This window comes from Moschus berezovskii, chromosome 22, assembly GCF_049115385.1.
Source record: "Moschus berezovskii isolate FMDL1 chromosome 22, NW_MosBer_1.0, whole genome shotgun sequence".
Taxonomy (NCBI): domain Eukaryota; kingdom Metazoa; phylum Chordata; class Mammalia; order Artiodactyla; family Moschidae; genus Moschus; species Moschus berezovskii.
This window is the reverse complement of record NC_142481.1, coordinates 16835534-16853331: the sequence shown is the minus strand read 5'-3', so window position 1 is coordinate 16853331 and position 17798 is coordinate 16835534. Positions and strand designations below refer to the sequence as shown.

At 52.1% G+C, this 17798-nt stretch overlaps 2 protein-coding genes across 10 annotated transcripts; both read right to left on the bottom strand.

Annotated features, from left to right (window-relative positions):
* Positions 1-6442: 6442 nt before the first annotated feature.
* Positions 6443-11075, bottom strand: SYNE4 (spectrin repeat containing nuclear envelope family member 4). 4 transcript variants are annotated; one of them, XM_055410893.2, is made up of 8 exons: positions 10841-11075; positions 10227-10377; positions 9295-9438; positions 8825-9019; positions 8505-8753; positions 7493-7669; positions 6752-6810; positions 6443-6659 (listed from the first exon to the last, which is right to left on the bottom strand). In XM_055410893.2, exons 1-8 carry the CDS (start codon positions 10966-10968, stop codon positions 6479-6481), a joined length of 1284 nt encoding a protein of 427 aa, XP_055266868.2. In that variant the 5' UTR covers positions 10969-11075; the 3' UTR covers positions 6443-6478. The 4 variants fall into 4 exon arrangements, with proteins under 4 accessions (XP_055266868.2, XP_055266871.1, XP_055266869.2 ...); XM_055410896.1 differs by having other exon boundaries at positions 7493-7570; XM_055410894.2 differs by having other exon boundaries at positions 8840-9019.
* Positions 11076-11639: 564 nt separating this feature from the next.
* On the bottom strand, positions 11640-17655 carry ALKBH6 (alkB homolog 6, nucleotide demethylase). Of its 6 annotated transcripts, none has more exons than XM_055410957.2 (7): positions 17582-17654; positions 16704-16786; positions 16318-16386; positions 14449-14509; positions 13917-14068; positions 13589-13705; positions 11640-12068 (listed from the first exon to the last, which is right to left on the bottom strand). In XM_055410957.2, exons 1-7 carry the CDS (start codon positions 17604-17606, stop codon positions 11805-11807), a joined length of 771 nt encoding a protein of 256 aa, XP_055266932.1. In that variant the 5' UTR covers positions 17607-17654; the 3' UTR covers positions 11640-11804. The 6 variants fall into 6 exon arrangements, with proteins under 6 accessions (XP_055266932.1, XP_088686877.1, XP_088686878.1 ...); XM_088830751.1 differs by having other exon boundaries at positions 16318-16344; positions 17582-17621; XM_088830752.1 differs by lacking the exon at positions 17582-17654 and adding an exon at positions 17331-17559 and having other exon boundaries at positions 16318-16344.
* Positions 17656-17798: the final 143 nt, after the last annotated feature.

Below are 17798 nucleotides of genomic sequence, written 5' to 3'. Positions count from 1 at the left end.
CTTCCCTGTTGGTGGTGGTAAAGATTTGATGTGTTTGGGGATTTTGAGGGTTATCAAGAAGTGACCCTCTGGCAAGGGATGGGTGTGGGGAACCCTCTAGAATAGCAGATTGGTTGGAGCAGCATAGTTCTTTCTCTTGGGAAGATCCATGGAGGGAACCCACCCTGATTTGACCCCCAAGGAAGCCCCTGTTGATCCCTTAATGGAAGGTAATGAGGCGGAAGAGGAATGGTGGAGCTGAGGAGGCCTGGCTGGTAACCCCTGTGGTAGTAGTGGGACCCTCAAACCTGGCTAAGGAGTCCAGTCTCAGCTCCAAGCTGGAATTGTTGTTAGCAAGACCTAGGGTTGGGAAAGGAGAGGTGGACCCATAGGCCACAGACATACCTCTTCCCATGCCCCCACAGGGACATGCCCTAGACGTTCCCTGAAGTGCTGCATTTTGTAGTCTTCAGCTGTATTTGCATCCATTAAATACATGGAAAGCAGTTGAGAGGAGGAAGACCTCAGGAAAGGAACTCAGCTCAGATCAAAGGTAGGATTCCATGGCATGCCTGCTGCTCAGTCGTGTCTGACTCACTGTAACCCCATGGACTGTGTAGCCTGTGAAGCTCCTTTGTCCATAGAATTTTTTCCAGGCAGGAATACTGGAATGGGTTGCTATTTCCTACTCCAGGGTATCTTCTCAACCCAGGGATTGAAACCACGTCTCTTGGGTCTCCTGCATTGGCAGGCATGTTATTTACCCCTGCACCACCTGGGAAGCCCCAAAGGTAGGATGGACCAAAGAGAAACACAGTCTCTACCACAGTCCCAGTGGGGAGAGGCAGATACTCAAATAGTTATAAAATGAGGTTGAAATCTGAAGAATTATGAGCTGTTTGCCAGAATGTAGGGATAGACTTCTAAGCAGGGGGACCATGTGGGTGAAGGCCTGGAGAGGGCGAAGGGGAGAAATGCTGGGGCCTGGAGTGCCCCAGAGCACAAACTGTGCAGTTCATGCAAGTGGCTTCTACTTCAGCTTTGTCTCTGGTTCGTACTCAGCCTCCATGCCCATGTTCATCTGTCCGCCTCAGTTTCTTCCACCAGGGTGTTGCTATTAGTCCTGGCCTGGCTGCATTTCAGAGTAAAAACCAAATCTTGAAAGTGGCTAGTGGAGTTAAGTCCTACCCATCTAGCCCACATTAGAGCTCCAGCTGCATCTCCCTCCTCTTCCTCCTGCATCTCCCCCCTCTTCCTCCTGCATCTCCTTCCTCTTCCTCCTGCTCATTCCTGGCTCCAAGATCTTGAGCCCTAATAAGTTCCAGGATGGAAGCTTATTAGGCAGTGATCGAGTTCTCACTGGGTTGGGTGTCCTGGTCAGAAGGGAGTTACAGGGTAAATTGGTTGGGTGATTAACAGCTTGGACCCTGGAACTGGAATGCTTAGGTTTGAATCACAGTTCTAATACTTACTGATTACGTGATCAGAGGCAAGTGATTTAACCTCTTTGTGCCTCAACACCCTTATCTGCCAAATGGGCACACTAACTACAGTAGTGACTCCCTTATGCAGCTGTTATGGTATGCTTTTGTTCAGTTGCTAAGTTGTGTCTGACTCTTTGCAGCCTCATGGACTTCAGCACACCAAGCTTCCCTGTCCTTTACCATCTCCCTGAGTTTACTCAAACTCATCTCCATTGTGTTGGTGATGCCATCCAACCATCTCATCCTCTGTCATCCCCTTCTCCTTCTGCCTTCAGTCTTTCCCAGCATCAGGGTCTTTTCCAATGAATCGACTCTTTGTGTCAGGTGGCCAAAGTATTGGAGCTTTAGCATCTGTTCTTCCAATGAATATTCAGGATTGATTTTCTTTAGGATTGACTGGTTTGATCTCCTTGCTGTCCAAGAGACTCTCAAGAGTCTTCTCCAACATCACACTTTGAAAACATCCATTCTTTGGTGCTCAGCCTTTTTTATAGTCCAAACTCTCAGGTGACTACTGGAAAAACCATAGCTTTGACTATATAGACCTTTGTCAGCAAAGTGATGTCTCTGCTTTTGAAAACATTGTCTAGGTTGGTCATAGCATTTCTTCTGAGGAGCAAGCATCTTTTAATTTCATGGTGCAGTCACTATTATGACACAGTGACTTAAATACCTGTGGCAGCAGAGGGTGATGTCCCAACCCCATAACCCTCCTGTCTACTTGAGTTCACTTGCAGCTGCAGAGGAGGGTTCCCAAGAGACTGCCAGCTTCCTGCTCTGAGCCCCTGCATCTCTGCTTTTCTGCTTGAGGGCTTTCTAGGAATTATGAGAGGTGGGTTAATGCCCTCAGGAGCAAACTGCAGCCTGTGGGGGACAACAGTCACTGGATAAGTGCCCCAGTTGCCTGTTGTCTGGTGGGACTGAGCCCCAGGTACTCACAGTGGCTCCTGCACCATACGCATCTGTTTTGCTTTTGCCCTGTTCACTCTGTCTCTCCTCATTCCCTAACTCCTGCCTCCTGGGATCACATCACAAATAAACCATCTCACTCAAGCCCTTATCTCAGAATGTACTGATGTTAAACCACCCCCATTGGTCATGTCTGTGTCTGCTGCTGTGTTTACACTCTTCTAAGGGACAGGGTCACTGCTTCTCAACCTGTCAAAGAATCTCCTGATCTAAGAAAATTGTTATAAAGGACTTAGGGGGTTAGAATAATTTGGAATACGGATTGTGGGTTAATAATAGAATGGAATTGAGTGTTTGAAATTTCCTGAATCCAGTAACTGTACTCTAGTTGTGTAAGACAGTGTCCATGACATTAAAAACTATACACTGAAGTATTTAGAAGTAAAGAGCATCATGTCTGCGACTTACTCTGAGATGGTTCCAAAATATGTGCATAGATATATTACTGAGAGTGTGAATGGTGAAGCCCATGGGGTTAAATGTTAAGAATTGATGAAGGTAGGTAAAGGGAATGTGAGAGTTGCTTGTTACTAGTCATAAAGCTTTTCAGGAATTTGAAACAAAAGAAACAGTTACCAAAAAGACAGTGGTCGTATCAGTGTCTTACTCGTCATTTGTCTTTGGACGCCAGATATCTTCATACACAGGGTACATTTTTACAAGAGATTTGAGAAAAGCAAAGCCTGTATTTTCTGAGACTTGGATAGATCTCTCATGCCTAACTCTCTCACAGATTTAGCAATCAGTTTAAATTCCCAACCTTCAAAATAGTAACATCTGCTCTCCCTCACAGGTTCTGATCTCCATCCTGTAGGGAATGACAGGTCACTAGAATATGTTCTTGTCTTGGGTCACAAGCTCCACTGTTCCAAGAGGGTGACCAGGTGCATGAGGTGGTCCAGGGGACCCTGGGGAATTCTGGGAAACTCATTATACTGGACCAGGAGCCACAGGTCACACCTGCAAGTTCCCACCGATCCCATTCATCTCTCTCTCCCTAGAATGTCAGCTCCACAGGGACCAGGATTTTAGCCTGTCTTGTTCACAGTCACAATCCTGCTCTTTGACCTGGTTCATAGCAGACACAGTGAGTAGTAAGTGATTGAGTGTATGACATGGATTTGCTCCATTACTCAATCGGTTGGGACGATACTGCCAGGACTCTGCCCATCCATCCAATTTGCTGGTGACCCCAGGGACACCATGCCTCCTCCTCAGCTAGAGACAGGACCTGGTCTGGCAGTTGAAAGAGAACAGACCCAGGTTTGCACAGACTTCTCCCTGAATGTGGAATTACTCTGAGGAACTGCTGCTTCCTGCCCCCCACCCGTCCAGGGTCCATTCCCCCTTCTGGTAACAGCTCCCTGATTTTTTTTTTGGAGAACTACTCCCCCCAACCCATTTCAGTACAAACAAGGCTGACTGCAGCCCCCAGTGAAGCGTGTGACACTAGCCAGAGGAGCTGGGTTCAAGATTTAGATGGTAAAGAATCCACCTGCAATGCAGGAGACCTGGGTTTGATCCCTGGGTTAGGAAGACTCCCCTGGAGAAGGGAATGGCTACCCACTCCAGTATTCTTGCCTGGAGAATTCCATGGACAGAGGAGCCTGGTGGGCTATAGTCCATGGGGTCACAAAGAGTCGGACACAACTAAGCGACTTTCACTTCACTGCAACTCTCCTATTGGGCTTCCCAGGTGGTGATAGTGGTAAAGAACCTGCCTACCAGTGCAGGAGACAAAAGAGACTTGGGTTTGATCCCTGGGTTGGGAGGATCCCCTGGAGGACAGGACGGCAACACATTCCAGTATTCTTGCCTGGAGAATCCCATGGACTGAAGCGACTTAGCACACACACACACAACTCTCTATTGACTGCTAAATTGGTGGGATGTAGGCTTGGCGGTTTCGAGGGCCACTCCCCACCATTTGGATAAGACTGAAGCCAGAAGAGGAAAGAACTGAGCCCCTGGATCCAGCTGTGCTTGCAGGCCTGAACTTTTAAGTTACCCACAAAAATTAATTATTAATTCCCAATTTTTTAAAAGAAATTACTGTTGTTTTGTTTGCTTTAAATATTTATTCATTTGGCTGCTTCGGGTCTTAGTTGTGGCATGCAGGATCTTTAGTTGCATCATGCGGGCTCTTTTCATTTTTTTAAGTTGTGGCATTCGAACTCTTAGTTTCAGCACATGGGCACTTCAGTCTGTGTTGCAGCATGTGAGATCTTTAGTTGCAGCATTCAAACTCTTAGTTTTGGCATGTGGGATCTAGTTCCCTAACCAGGGGTGGAACCTGGGCACCCTGCATAGTGTGCTCATTGTCCTAGCCTTAAATCAGTGGAGACTAGGTTTCACTCACTTGCTCCATGTGTGGTCTCAGGCTAGTGGCTTCCCCTCTAGAGCCTCAGTTTCCCATTTCTGTTAAGCAGGGACACTTCATTGGGTGGTTGTGAGAATTAAAGGAAGTGTCTGTCTTAAGTGCACATCCAGGAGACTAGCATGGGGCTCCTGCCTCTGTTCTTGAGTCTGGTTCTGCTCCACCTCTTGTCCTGATACTTTAATCTCTGGGAGAGGATAAGCTTAGACCCTTGAGGCTGGGGACTGGACTCCAGGACTGAGCCCTGGCAGTTCAGCTTGGTGACCTGGGAGAAGGGGCTTTCACAGTCCAGTCAGTGATGGCTAGCCTGGGAACCCACCATGTAGAGTGTTTGAACAGAGCACCTGAATGAATGCAGGTCAGGATCAAGTGCTGTCAGCAACCCACCAGCATCCCTCTACCCCTCCTGTACACCTGCACCCCTCTAGTAGCCTGTGACAAGCACCTGTACCTCTTTGCCTGAGGGTCTTTACAGGCAGGAGAGGCTGGAAGTTCTGGGGACTTAACATCTCCAGGATTAATCCTCAATCAATGAGAGATGAGAGCTGGTACATATATGCCACAAGTCCTTCACCTCTTGTGTGTCCCACAAACTCCCAGAGGTCCCTAGGGGGATGGCACGCCAATGCCCAGAGAAGCAACCAGCTCATTGACTCCCTTCCCTGGTTAACTTCCCACTCCCCTATCAATTTGCCTAGGGTCACCCCCCCAAAAAAAACTACCTGTGCTTGAGGGACTTCCCTGTGTTCTAGTAGCTAAGATTCCTCTCTCCCAATGCAGGGGGCCCAGGTTTGATCCCTGGTCAGGGAACTAGATCCCACATGCCACAACTAAGAGTTCGAATGACACAACTAAAGATCCCTTATGCTGCAACTAAGACCCAGCACAGACAAATAAATAATAATTAAATAAAAATACATTAATATATATATACATATACACACACCATGTTTTAAAAAACAAAAAACTACCTGTGCTTGAATCTTTGTCTGATGGTCTGAAGGAACCCAACCCAAGATGCGCTGATTCAATTCTATTTTCTGTGCTCAAGGCAAAGGGCTCTGTGGAGGGGTTGTCTAGATGTACCAGGGTCATATCAAGGATTGTCAATATTCAAGCATCCAGTATCCTCACACATCCTGCTATAGAATGAAGGTTTGTGTCCCCTCAACACTCATAACCCTCAGTGTGATGGTATTAGAAGGTGTGGGGCCTTTGGGAGCTGATCAAGTCATAAGGGTGGAGGCCTCATGAAAGGGATTAGTGCCCTTCTAAGAGACCCCAAAGAGGGACTTCCTAGGGTCCAGTGGTTGACTCCATGCTTCCAATGCAGTGGGTGTGAGTTTGACCCCTGGCCAGGGAGCTAAGTTCCCACATGCCACGTGGCCAAAAAAAAAAAAAAAAAGAGACCTCAGAGAGTTCCCTTGCCCCTCTTTGATGTGAGGACACAGGAAGAAGATGGCTATCGATGAACCAGGAAGTGGATCCTCATTAGACACTGAATCTATCAGCACCTTGATCTTGGACTTTTCAGCACCCAGAACCGTGAGAAATCAACTTCTATTGTTTCTAAGCCACTCAGTCTATGTTACTTGGTTATAGAAGCCCAAACAGACTAAGACGTACCCTTTAACAGTGACTATTTATTACATATGTCTAGACTGAATTCTCACATTGGAGGAGGACCATTGACATAGCTGAGCTCCAGGTAAGGTGTCCTGATTAGTTGGGCAGGAGAGCAGCAGGAGCCCCCTGAAGTGGGCAGGAACAATGTGATACCCACCAGGAAAAGGAAGAGGAGGAGGAGGTGGAAGAACGTCAGAGGTCGCCTGGATGCAGGAGTGGGCACGCTGTGAAGGGAAATACAGTGTTAAATGTACCAGTGGGTGCCACCATGAGCCCTGTCCCCCAAACCCCCGGACTCCTCTCCCAGACGTCTTACCCAGGGTCCGCCTCCAGCATCACATCTTGGAGACTGGAAGATGCTTGCCTCATCCTGTCCTAAACGTAGAGCACCACCAGTAGCAGAATGGATGGAAGTGACATTTAATGTGCTCTTTACCTTACTACCATAGAAAGGCAGAACTGGGCTTATTTCTCCTCCTTTCCTAGCACCCCTTCCCTCCTCAAGCCCCCATGGGGACTTGGAATAGCTCAAAGTGTAGTGGAGGTCTGTCTGTGCCTTCCCTGCATGCAGTCCCCCTTTTCCTGGTAACGGTGGTTCAACTTGGAGAGGAAGGTACCATAACTCCCCACTTTTCTGAATTCACAATTCTACCGCCATGACTAGGCATGTGACCAGATCTGGCCAATCAGAGCCCTCTGTCAGCTTGGCTACCGTGATTGGTGGCGAAGCGGGAGTCCGACCTAGAACTTTTGCTGCCTGTAAGTCCGGAGCATTCTCTCCTGGGGTGAGTGAGCCAGTGGGAAGTGAATGTGTAGCTGCTGGGGCAGCCATGTTGCTGAGAAGAAATGCACCGTGAAGTAGAGCCCAAGATGGAGGGACTGCGCCCTGGCAGTATTTGAAGTCTGAAATTCAACAGCACCTGGACTTTTCAGTTAAGTGGGGGGAAAAAAACAACAACCCAACATCCCCTTTTTTTGTGTAATTCAGTCAGGGTTGGGTTGCTGTCACTTGCTATCGAGATTCCTGAGTGATACACCCGGCTGAGGACCAACTCACTCGAGACTTCCGGAGCAGGGGTTGTCTTCGGTGACCTGCTATGTGTTTCCGGTGGCTGAGGCCCGACATGAGCATGTCCTGTGGGGGGAGAGAGGTGTGGGGTCCTTGGAGGGTCAGTGACAGACACAAAGTTGAGGAAGGGCCACGATGGCAGCATGGTGTCATATAGATGAGATTCTGGGGGAAGAGAGAGATCTCAGGGAGAGATGAAGAGGGCCAGAGCCCCAAAACAACAACAAAAACCCTGAGAAGACAGACTATTCATTCACTCAACAAATATTTAATGAGTGTCTGTTACACTCCGGGTACTGTTCTAGGAGTTGAGGACACAGTGGGCACAGAAGCAGGCAAAATGCTGGCATACATGGAGTTTATATTCTAGCAGGAGAGAGAGAGTCTGTAATTTAATAAATATATAATGTCAAGATGCGGTAAGTACTGTTAGGTGCTAACTTTTCACTCAGTCGTGTCCGACTCTTTGTGACCCCATGGACTACAAAGTCTATGGAATTCTCCAGGCCAGAATACTAGAATACTTCTCCAGGGGATCTTCCTGAACCAGGAATCGAATCGGGGTCTCCTGCATTGCAGGCGGATTCTTTACCAGCTGAACCACCAGGGAAGCCCAAGTAAGAGGATAAGGAGTGATAATGTTCTGAGGCCAGGGCAGGTCTCTCTGAAGCGGTGATATTTGAGGAGAGACTGGAGTGAAGGAGGAAGTGAGCTGGGCATGCGTCTGGGGGTTTGGAGATGGGTGTGTATTTGAAATGTCTGAAGAGCCAGGAGGGTAGTGTGGTTGTGGTGGGGTGAGTGAGGGGGAGAGTGAGAGGAAATGAGGGAAAGATACGACAGAAAGACCCAGAAGGAGAACACTGAGACACCAAAAGAGAAAGAGACACTGGGAGAGCCAGAGCCAGAGGTTTGAAGGCCTTAAAAGGCAAGGACCCTGCTCGGAGACACATTGAGGGTCCCATGGGTGCTTGGGGGAGGAGGTCACCCCACCTGCTCTCACCTCCAGGCTTTGTCCTCTGCTCTGGGGGCCCCTGTGGCCACACAGCTCACACGGAGCCCCAGGCATCCGAGCTGTCCTTCGCCCTAAGGGCTCAAGGTCCCCAACGTCCCCCGCCGGGTCCCATTCCAACTCTGCTGGCATGGGGAGGCTACTGGGTGCCCAGGGCCCCCAGACCCCACCAGGGCCCGGCCCATCTGAGTCCCCCTCGAACTCCAAGTCCTGTTCCAGTATGCTGGCCTCCTCCAACACCTGCTTAGAGGACAGAGGTCATGAAGGTTGAGACTGGCACCCGCGCCAGGGACCGCCAGGGTGGGCCATACCAGGCTGGTGCTGACCAGCTGGGCCTGCAGCTGCCACAACTGCCGGAAGATGCTGTCTTGGTGGGCTCTGAAGGCCCTCAGGACCTGCTCCAGGGCTGCCCGGGCCTGAGGCTCACTGCGCTGTGCCAGCCCCTCACCGAATGCCAGCAGTGCATCTAAACGCTCAGCTGCCCCACGTAGGTCTGCCTGTAGTGCCTGGGTACACATGGTTGGACATCATCAACACACCCCACCCTGCTGCCTACACACACACACACACACACACGATACACATGGTTGGACATCATCAACACACACCATACCACACTACCCCGCTGCCTGCACACAGACACACACAACACAGGGGCACCAGAACACCAGAGACCTAGGACTGGAGTTCCAACCCCACCCTCTTCCCATCCAGACATGGGGAACATGGAACAGATCCACTTCCAAGGGAAGCTGGCCCCAATCCTGAGGCCCTTACCCACCTGCAGCTGAACCATCCTGCTCTGGGCTGACACGCAGGGCCCCAGGCCTCGCTCCAAGTCCTGCAGCCAGAGGCCCAGCCCCAGAAGACAAAGATGCAGACTGTCCTGCTCAGCCTCCAATACCTCCCGGCCAGAGATGGGGTGCTGGGGAACACAGGGCTGAGTCAGGGCCAGTAAGCCAACCCGGACCTTGTTCCCACTCCCATTGCACCCAGACTCCTGCCTTCTGGATGCTTCTCTGCAGCTGAGTCCATCTGTGGGTGTGCCCCAAGGCCGCTCCCACCTAGAGAAACTTCCCAGTGGAGTCAGGCCCAAGAACCTCTAGTTCAAATTCTCGAGGTTTTCAAGGCTCCTAGAAACTTGTCCATATAGGGCCTGGGGGTCTTGAAGAGGGAGGGGTAATGGAACCGAATTACTCCCACAGGAAATGGGGCTACACCAGGGCCAATGACGAGATAATTCTTAGACTTGCCTGGTGGTCCAGTGGTTAGGAACCCACCTGCCAATGCAGGGGACACGAGTTCGATCCCTGGTCCAAAGACTCTACATGCTGTATAGCAACTAAGCCTGCACCGTGCCCCAACTACTGAGCCCATGCACCGCATCTAGAAACCAGCACCACTACGAAGAGTCAGACACATTGGAGCAACTGAACAATAATAACAACTCTCCGCAACTAAAGAAAGCCCCCAAGCAGCAATGAAGACCCAGCACAGCCATAAATAAATAAATAAAATATTAACATATAATTCTCTCTGGATTGATAAAATATGAAGTAGTAGACAGGTCAAGAATCATTGTCTAGAGCATCGCAGCCCACACAGTTGGCCAACACTTTTCCCGAATCATTGCCTCATCCCCCAGTGTGGAGGCCAGATTCTGGGAGACAGGAGGTGGGGGCTGGCCCAGGGGCCCAGGTCACCTCAGCTCACCTCTAGGTGTTTGGATCCAGCTGACTCCTCAAGAGAAGCGGGCGCCGGCAACCTGGGGAGGCCAGCAACAGGCTCCAGGCCCCTCAACCCACTCCGGAAGTGCTCTGGAGCGTCCAAGGAGCCCTGCCTCAGCTTCTGGGCCTGTTCTGACCTGGGAGGTGGCGGACAGTGACAGGCCCTGGGTAAGTCTAAGTGAAAGTGAAAGTGAAGTCGTTCAGTCGTGTCCGCCTCTGCAACCCCATGGACTGTAGCCTCCCAGGCTCCTCTGTCCATAGGATTTTCCAGGCAAGGATACTGGAGTAGGTTGCCATTTCCTTCTCCAGGGGACCTTCCCAACCCAGGGATCGAACCCAGGTCTCCTGCATTACAGGCAGACGCTTTACCCTCTGAGCCACCAGGGACATCGAGGTGCCCATTATTCACTCTACCCCACCCCTGTCCCGGGTTACCTCGCCCATGTCCCCAGGGGGTCTTAGCCTCTCCCATGTCCCCAGGGGGTCTTAGCCTCTCCCATGTCCTCAGGGGGTCTTAGCCACAATACCTCCCACCCTTCAAGGGCCCCTGCTAATGCCCCCACCATTTTGGACCCCAGTTTCTAAAGCCCCAGCCCCTACCTGATGCTCTCCTCTCCTGATGCAATGCAGATCGTGTCTCCAGTAGCATCCAGTTCCCTAGGGGCTCCCGGGGGGTGACTGAAGGGCTCTGAAGGGGATCTAGGGCCCAGAGGTGGGGGCCGGGCCATATTTGGGAGCCTGGGGACAGAGAGTCTGTGACCCCCAGCAGGAGCCCTTTTCCTGGCCCCAGTCTCCTCGAAGACTTCCTCAGCAGGACTCACCCAAGCCTGAGGCAGCCAAAAGCCCAGGGGCAGGTTAAGCTCCACCTCCTTCCAGGTGGAAACTGGACCCAGGTAATTTGATGCCCAGCTCAGGTGATCCTACCTCCACTTAACTCCTTCCTCCCTAGTATACCAGTAGCTGACTCTCAAGCTCACCCCACCCAACTAAGGGGTTTCCAGATATGACCCTGACCCCTCAAGAGCCCCAACTTCTGAGCCACCCTGAGACCCAGACCTCTCACCCTGGGAACCCACGTCTGCGTGTGCACGCATATTCAGTCGTGTGGGAGGCTTTGCCAACCCCATGGACTGTGGCCCACCAGGATCCTCTGTCCATGGGATTTCCCAGGCAAGAATACTGGGGTGGGTTGCCATTTCCTACTTTAGGGGATCTTCCCCACTCAGGGATTGAACCTGTGTCTTCCGCTTTAGCAGGCGGACTCTTTATCACAGAGCCACCTGGGAAGACCCCCTGGGAGCCCACACCATTCATCCAAAGTCGCAGACGCAACAGCCCTCGGGAACCCAAATATCTGCCCACCCCCACCTCCAAATGTCCAAAACCAGAGTAAGACTTTTTGTCGTTGGTTTATTTGGAACGGGTCCTTTTCCTGTGGTTTCCACACAGGTACGGGAAAATAACCAGGGGCGCCGCCTCTTCCCCCAGAGATCCAAGGGCACAGGGCGGTAGCAGTCCAGAGCGGGAGCGAACTCGGGAATCCCAGCGGGTCCTGGGTCCTGGCTCACTTGCCGAGCAGGAGGCCAGCGCGCAGCACGCGGGGGACTCGGCGGATGGTCAGCGAGACGCGGGTGCCGCGCACCAGGCGGGCTCCCGGCTGCGCCGAGGGGCAGGCGGCGGCGTTGGGCGGCAGGGAGGCTGCCTCGAGCGCGTCTACGCTGGCTGCCGCGATGCCGTGGAGGAGGCGCGTGTAGGCGGTGCCACGGAGCACGAGCAGGCTGCGTGGTTCAAGCAGCAGAGAGGTGGCCGGCCGGGGCGGGGGCCGGGGCTGCGGGGAGGGTTGAAGGTTAGCGGGTCCCCAGAGGTCGGTGGCGGGGGCAGACGAGAGTTCAGCAGGTTTGGGGGTTCAGGGGGTGAGGGTCAGAGAGTTCCAGGGGCAAAGACTCAGGGACGAGTGTGCTCCTAAGAATCAAGGCTTTGGAATGAAAATCCCAAGGGCGACAGGGCCAGGGCCTGGAGGGGAGGGGCGCGGGGAGACGGAAGGGGGAGTGGTCAGCAGTCTTTAGGGGTGGTGTTGGAGAAGACTCTTGAGAGTCCCTTATACTGCAAGGAGATCCAACCAGTCCATTCTAAAGGAGATCAATCCTGGATGTTCATTGGAGGGACTGATGCTAAAGCTGAAACTGCAATACTTTGGCCACCTCATGCGACGAGTTGACTCACTGGAAAAGACTCTGATGCTGGGAAAGGTTGGGGGCGGGAGGAGAAGGGGACGACGGAGAATGAGATGGCTGGATGGCATCACCGACTCTGTGGACATGAGTTTGAGTGTACTCCGGGAGTTGGTGATGGACAGGGAGGCCTGGCGTGCTGTGATTCATGGGGTCGCGGAGAGTCGGACACGACTGAGCGACTGAACTGAACTGAACTGAACTGAGGCACTAGGCTGCAGATGGGGGCGTCTAGGTGTCTAAGGAATCTGCAAGTGTCTGGGAATGAGGGATCAGTGGTCCCAGTAAACTGGGTGAAACTGGGCCGAGGACTTGGCTGAAGCCAAGAAGGGAGCGAGAGAGGAGCAGGTGTGGTCTGGGCGGATGTGGGGTATCTCAGGATGCTTTGAGGACACCAGCAGGCGGGGCGGACAGGAGCATGTAGGATTGACAAAGGGAGCCCCGGGGCTGCCCTGGCGGTCCAGTGGTTAACACTCTGTGGTTCCATTGCAGGAGATGAAGTTTCCATTCCTAGCCAGAGAACTAAGGTCTTACATGCTGGGTGGTATGGCCAGATAAATAAAAGTTGTTGTTTTTTTTTAAGGGGGAACCCTAAGGAGCAGCTGTGATCAGGGTATCCAGGGTAGTTTCTGTGAACACTGGGGCATCAGACATGCATCAAAGAAAGAGGTCAGGGAAATTGTCATGAGCAACCATCACAGAAGGAAGGGGGCTTGAGCAGCGAGTCCTGGGTTGAGGTGCCAAGAGAATCTGGAGGTGTCCTGCGTGACAGATCACATTATTGGAGTGGGAGAGAGGAGGTCAGTATTGGGGTGCCTATGCAGTGGCCACTGAGAGTCAGGGTGTCTGGGAGGATGTCAGAGACACCCCTGAGGGGATGGTGTGGGGGTATCAGGATATCAGTGTCTGTTAGAGAACTGGGGAGCCCTGCCTGTGGTAATGGAGCACTCACTCTAAATATGTGGGGCCAGGACATCTGTAAAGATCATGATTTCTAGGGCACCCTGCAGATAGATGGCTATTAGGGCTACCTCAAGGTGGGTGGAACCGGGGTCTCTTGGAGGATATGGGAGGTCGGAGTGCCCACAAGTGGCTGGGGCAGCATCTCAGGGCCCACCTGCTCTGTTGGGTTGTCGTCCTCTGCCCGCCGAGGCTCGTAGAGGTCCAGCACGGTGTGGGAGCCCAAACTGATAGTGCTGACAGTCGGGTAGTACAGTGGCCCATCCTCGTGGGGCTGAGGAGTGAGTACCAGGGCTGGACAGGGCAGGAGTCCACACCCCCACCACCACCCTCGGGGGTGAAAGGGGGTCTCCCCAGCTGGGGACAGGGAGGCGAATGCTTGGTTGGGCTGTGTGAACTGCTTAATGAGAGTGGATGTGGGTCAACATGATGCCCTACCCCGTGATGGGTCTGAGGTATGGGGGGTAGGGTGAGAGTGTGGTTACCATGATGCCCTCCCCAGGCAGATACTGGTTTACAAGGACGTGGTTGGCTGGGAGACCCCCAAAAAGGCTGAGGTCAGACACTTTGTCCACGTAGCGCTGGAGCCACGGTGGCAGTCGCTCAGGAACCATCCCCCGGGGATGGGGGAGCCCACCTGGGGGAGGGTAATGGGGTGCTGAGGGCACCCAACCAAGGAGCTCTGGCACCAAGGAGCCCCCATTAGGAATATCCTAGTGGTTGGTAGCACTCTGACCTCCTCAGGGACCCCTAACTCTTTGGAGATCCCCACTCCACTCTTCAAAGCTTTCCTGCTTCTCCAAAACCTAGAGATACCCCCCTAGACAACCCATCAGGAAATTCTAACCCCTGAAGACCTCTACTGACCCCTCAGAATCCTCCTGGCCCTTGGGATCCCTTGAGCCCTCAGGGACCCCCCACCTTGGCCTCAGTGTCCTGAGACTATCAAACCTGACATGCCTACCCCAGCCCACATCCCTAAGTAAGTCACCTATGCTCACGGTCAGGGACACTTACCCCAGTTCTGTAACTTCCTCCCGGAGAGCTGGGTCCATTTTGGCTTTGGGGCATTGAAGACCTGGGAGATGGAAGGGAGTGAGTCCTTTTTCAAGGACCACTCTCTCTGATTCTCCCACCCAGGCCAACAAAGTGGTTTTTACCTGGGGTGGTGTCTGTGGGATCATTCTCTGGGATAGTGTTCCCAGGATTTTGTTGTTTGCCTTTTCCCCCTGTGGAGACCGCAAGCCTCAAAGCTGACCTGTGTCTACCAGAATTGAGGAAGGGCTACACAATCAGGGTCTGAATCTACCCAGAGCTCTGGGCTGGACTGGCTCTTTCAGCCCAGCAAACAGTCTGCACTCTAATTTTCTGATCCCTAGGCTATCTCAGGACAGTCTGAGTTCTGGAACCTCCTTGTTCCTATTGCCTGGAGGAAAAAAGGTGCTAAACTGGGTTATTCAGTACAGTCAAGAGAGTACTTTGAAAATTCTCCACTGCCAAGACCCCAGGGGTCTAGAAAGGGTTGTCTCAAAGAAGCCTAAGAAGAGACTTCCTGGATGGTTCAATGGCTGACTCTACACTCCCAATGCAGGGAGCCTGGGTTTGATCCCTGGTCAGGGATCATATACTCCACATGCGGTGACTAAGAATCTGCATGCCGCAACAAAGTTTGAAGATCCTTAATGCCGCAGTTAAGACCCGGCACAGCCAAATAAATACTAAAAAATAAAAAGCTGAACTTCCTTGGTGGTCCAATGGTTAAGAATACACCTGCCAATGGGTTCGATCCCTGAAGATCCCACATGCCACAGGGCACCTAAACCTGTGTACAGAACTACTGAGCCCATACACCCTACAGCCTGTGCTCTAAAACAAGAGAAGCCACTTCAATAAGAAACCCGTGCACCGCGACAGAGGGTAGCCCCTACTCGCCGCAACAAGAGAAAGCTTGTGCACAGCAAGGAAGACCCAGAGCAGCCAAAAATTAATGAATTAATCAAAAAGCATCTTTAAAAAAATAAACCTAAGAAATCTTCCTTATTCCCTTCATGGTAATGGGGCTGGGATGGGTAGTCTCAGTAGAAGAGTCTGAGCTCTCAAACTAACTCATTCCTGGGACTCAAACAAGATAGGAGTAGTTGAGACTGCACAGGGCAGGTTCAGCCTCTATAACCAAGGCTCTGGGGCTGCAAAGGGCTATCCCAGTGCATGGATTCTGAACTTTGTAAAACTCTTCTTTCCCCAAACCTTAATAATAGAATACAGACTGTACTTTCTAACACAGGTGGTCTGGGCTTGGTAACCTTGTTCCCAAGGCTCTGGGTCTAAGCTGAGCTATCAGTGGAGGGAAGCTTTTACTCTTAACATTCTGAGGCCTGAACTATTTCAGCACAGAAATCTGAACACTGTAAATTCTTCATTCCCCAAATCTCAAGGGCCTGAACTGGGCTCTTTTAACCTGTGTTGTAACCTCCTTTTCCCTATAATAGTAGCAGGATTGGGTTGTCTTAGCACAGGGAGCCTAAACTCCATAATAACCTCCACCTTTCTAGGAATCAGTTTGGGAAGTTCCCTGGTGGTCTAGTGGTTAGGATTCAGCGCTTTTATTGCTGTGGCCTGAGTTCAGTCCCTGGTCGGGGAATGAGATACTGCAAGATGTATGACTTCGCCAAAAAAAAAAAAAAAAATCAGTCTGGTTTCCCCTAAGCCTCCTGGGAAAAGCTCTTTCACCAGGCCCCGGCAGGTGTTGAGAAATGAATAGGAAAGGTGAGGGATGGGTGCTGCCAGGATCTTCACTGTGGCCTTGTGGGCTCTCACATGAGAGCTAGGGGTTGGAGCGGGATCTGGGAAAAGGAGAAGAACAGACCAGAAGGGTGTTGAGGTCACCTGTCGAAGCAAATACTCCTCCTCTTCCTTGGAGATGAAGTCAGGGATGTAGTAGATTACAGGTGGTGCCTAGGACAGAGAGATCCCCTGAAGGTGTGGCCCTTCCACCCACAGACTAGAGCTAGCACCCATGTGCAGCCCCTCCTCTGGAGCGTAGCTCAGGATGTCCCCAGGCAGGCCAGGGCCTTAAAGTCAAGGGACCAATGACTCTTTGGGGGATGAGGAGGTGGGGGTGAGGATAGGGCTGGAACCTAAGGGTAAGAATGGAGAGGGAGGGGGTCAGTCCCAGCCCACAAACCCAGGAGTTAGCCTCCCTATCCATCTCCACTCTTATCTCCTGCCTTCTAGTCCCCACCTTCACCCTCTGCACCCCCAGTCCTGACAACCTGCTCCACCCTGAATGGTTCCAGGGCTGGGACCCTGGCATCCTGATCCTCCATCGACAGCAACTCCAGGTACCCGGTCAGACCTGTGGGGAGGGGAGAACATGCTGAAGTAACCAAGCCTGCCGCCCTCAGACTATGATCCAGCTTTGCTGCTCTTACCGTGGGCCACAGCCTTAGCTCAGACCTCTAGGGAAACTCTCTTGGTTTCTAAAACCTAAGTCCTCAGTATCTCAAAAGCCACTCAGTGCACATCCCCCACACTTGCCCAGACACAATGAGCACCCAGAATACTCCCCCAAACTCCACCCACCAGAGATCCATCAAACTCCTGTCTCAAGCTCCCACAGAGGAACAGCCTCTGACTCCATCCGCCACCTTTCCCAAGAGTTCCACACATATCCCCCAGGGCTACACACCAGAGTCTCTTTAAACACCTTGATTTGAGACCTCATCGTAAAAAATGTCATGCCCTGACTAAGCACAGCACAGCATGCATGCCTAAAAACTGCAATCCTGGCTCTCTAACAGAGTTCAAGGTCTTCATAGATCCTCCTCCCTCCTCAAGCCCTTTCAGACGCTTCATTCTGAGCACCCTTGTGCCCCCAATCTAACACTCCTCAGACATACCCATTTTCAGTCTCCTCTGATGCCCCTACTCTAGACTCCCTTCAGATTTCTCTTTCGGAGTGCCCCTTCACTGCAGCACCCCTGGACCTGTGACCCTGAGTCTGACTCCTTTCACGCCCGGAACCCCCCGACTCTGTCTTCTAGAACCCCATATTCTGAGCTTCCTCGGACTCCCATATGCGTTTCCCTGGGTCCCCACTCTGAGCTCTCTTGGACCGCCATCTCCACCCTCGGCCACCCCGCAAACTGACCGTCCACCAGTGACCCCTCCAACATCCAAATTCAACACCCTAATTCCCTTCCCAGCTACTTCCGCCCCCATGCCCGACGCAGGCATCTTCGGACCAATGGGAATTCTCAAAGGATCTGAAGCTCCGCCTTCCATCCAATAGGCGCTCTCATAATGTCGCCCCGCCCCCTCACCTTCGTTCGGTGATAGGCTATGCCTCCTGGCCTTTGAGCCACTGG

Coding starts and splice junctions, on each gene's coding strand:
- SYNE4 (XM_055410893.2), bottom strand. CDS start 10,968: ATGGCCCGGCCCCCACCTCTGGGCCCTAGATCCCCTTCAGAGCCCTTC. Junction 9,439..10,226: donor CTGGATCCAAACACCTAGAG/GTGAGCTGAGGT, acceptor TGTGTTCCCCAG/CACCCCATCTCTGGCCGGGA. Junction 6,660..6,751: donor ATGCTGGAGGCGGACCCTGG/GTAAGACGTCTG, acceptor TTCCCTTCACAG/CGTGCCCACTCCTGCATCCA.
- ALKBH6 (XM_055410957.2), bottom strand. CDS start 17,606: ATGTTGGAGGGGTCACTGGTGGACG. Junction 16,787..17,581: donor GGAGGGGTCACTGGTGGACG/GTCAGTTTGCGG, acceptor CCCTCCCCACAG/GTCTGACCGGGTACCTGGAG. Junction 14,069..14,448: donor GAGGAAGTTACAGAACTGGG/GTAAGTGTCCCT, acceptor ACCCTCCCCCAG/GTGGGCTCCCCCATCCCCGG.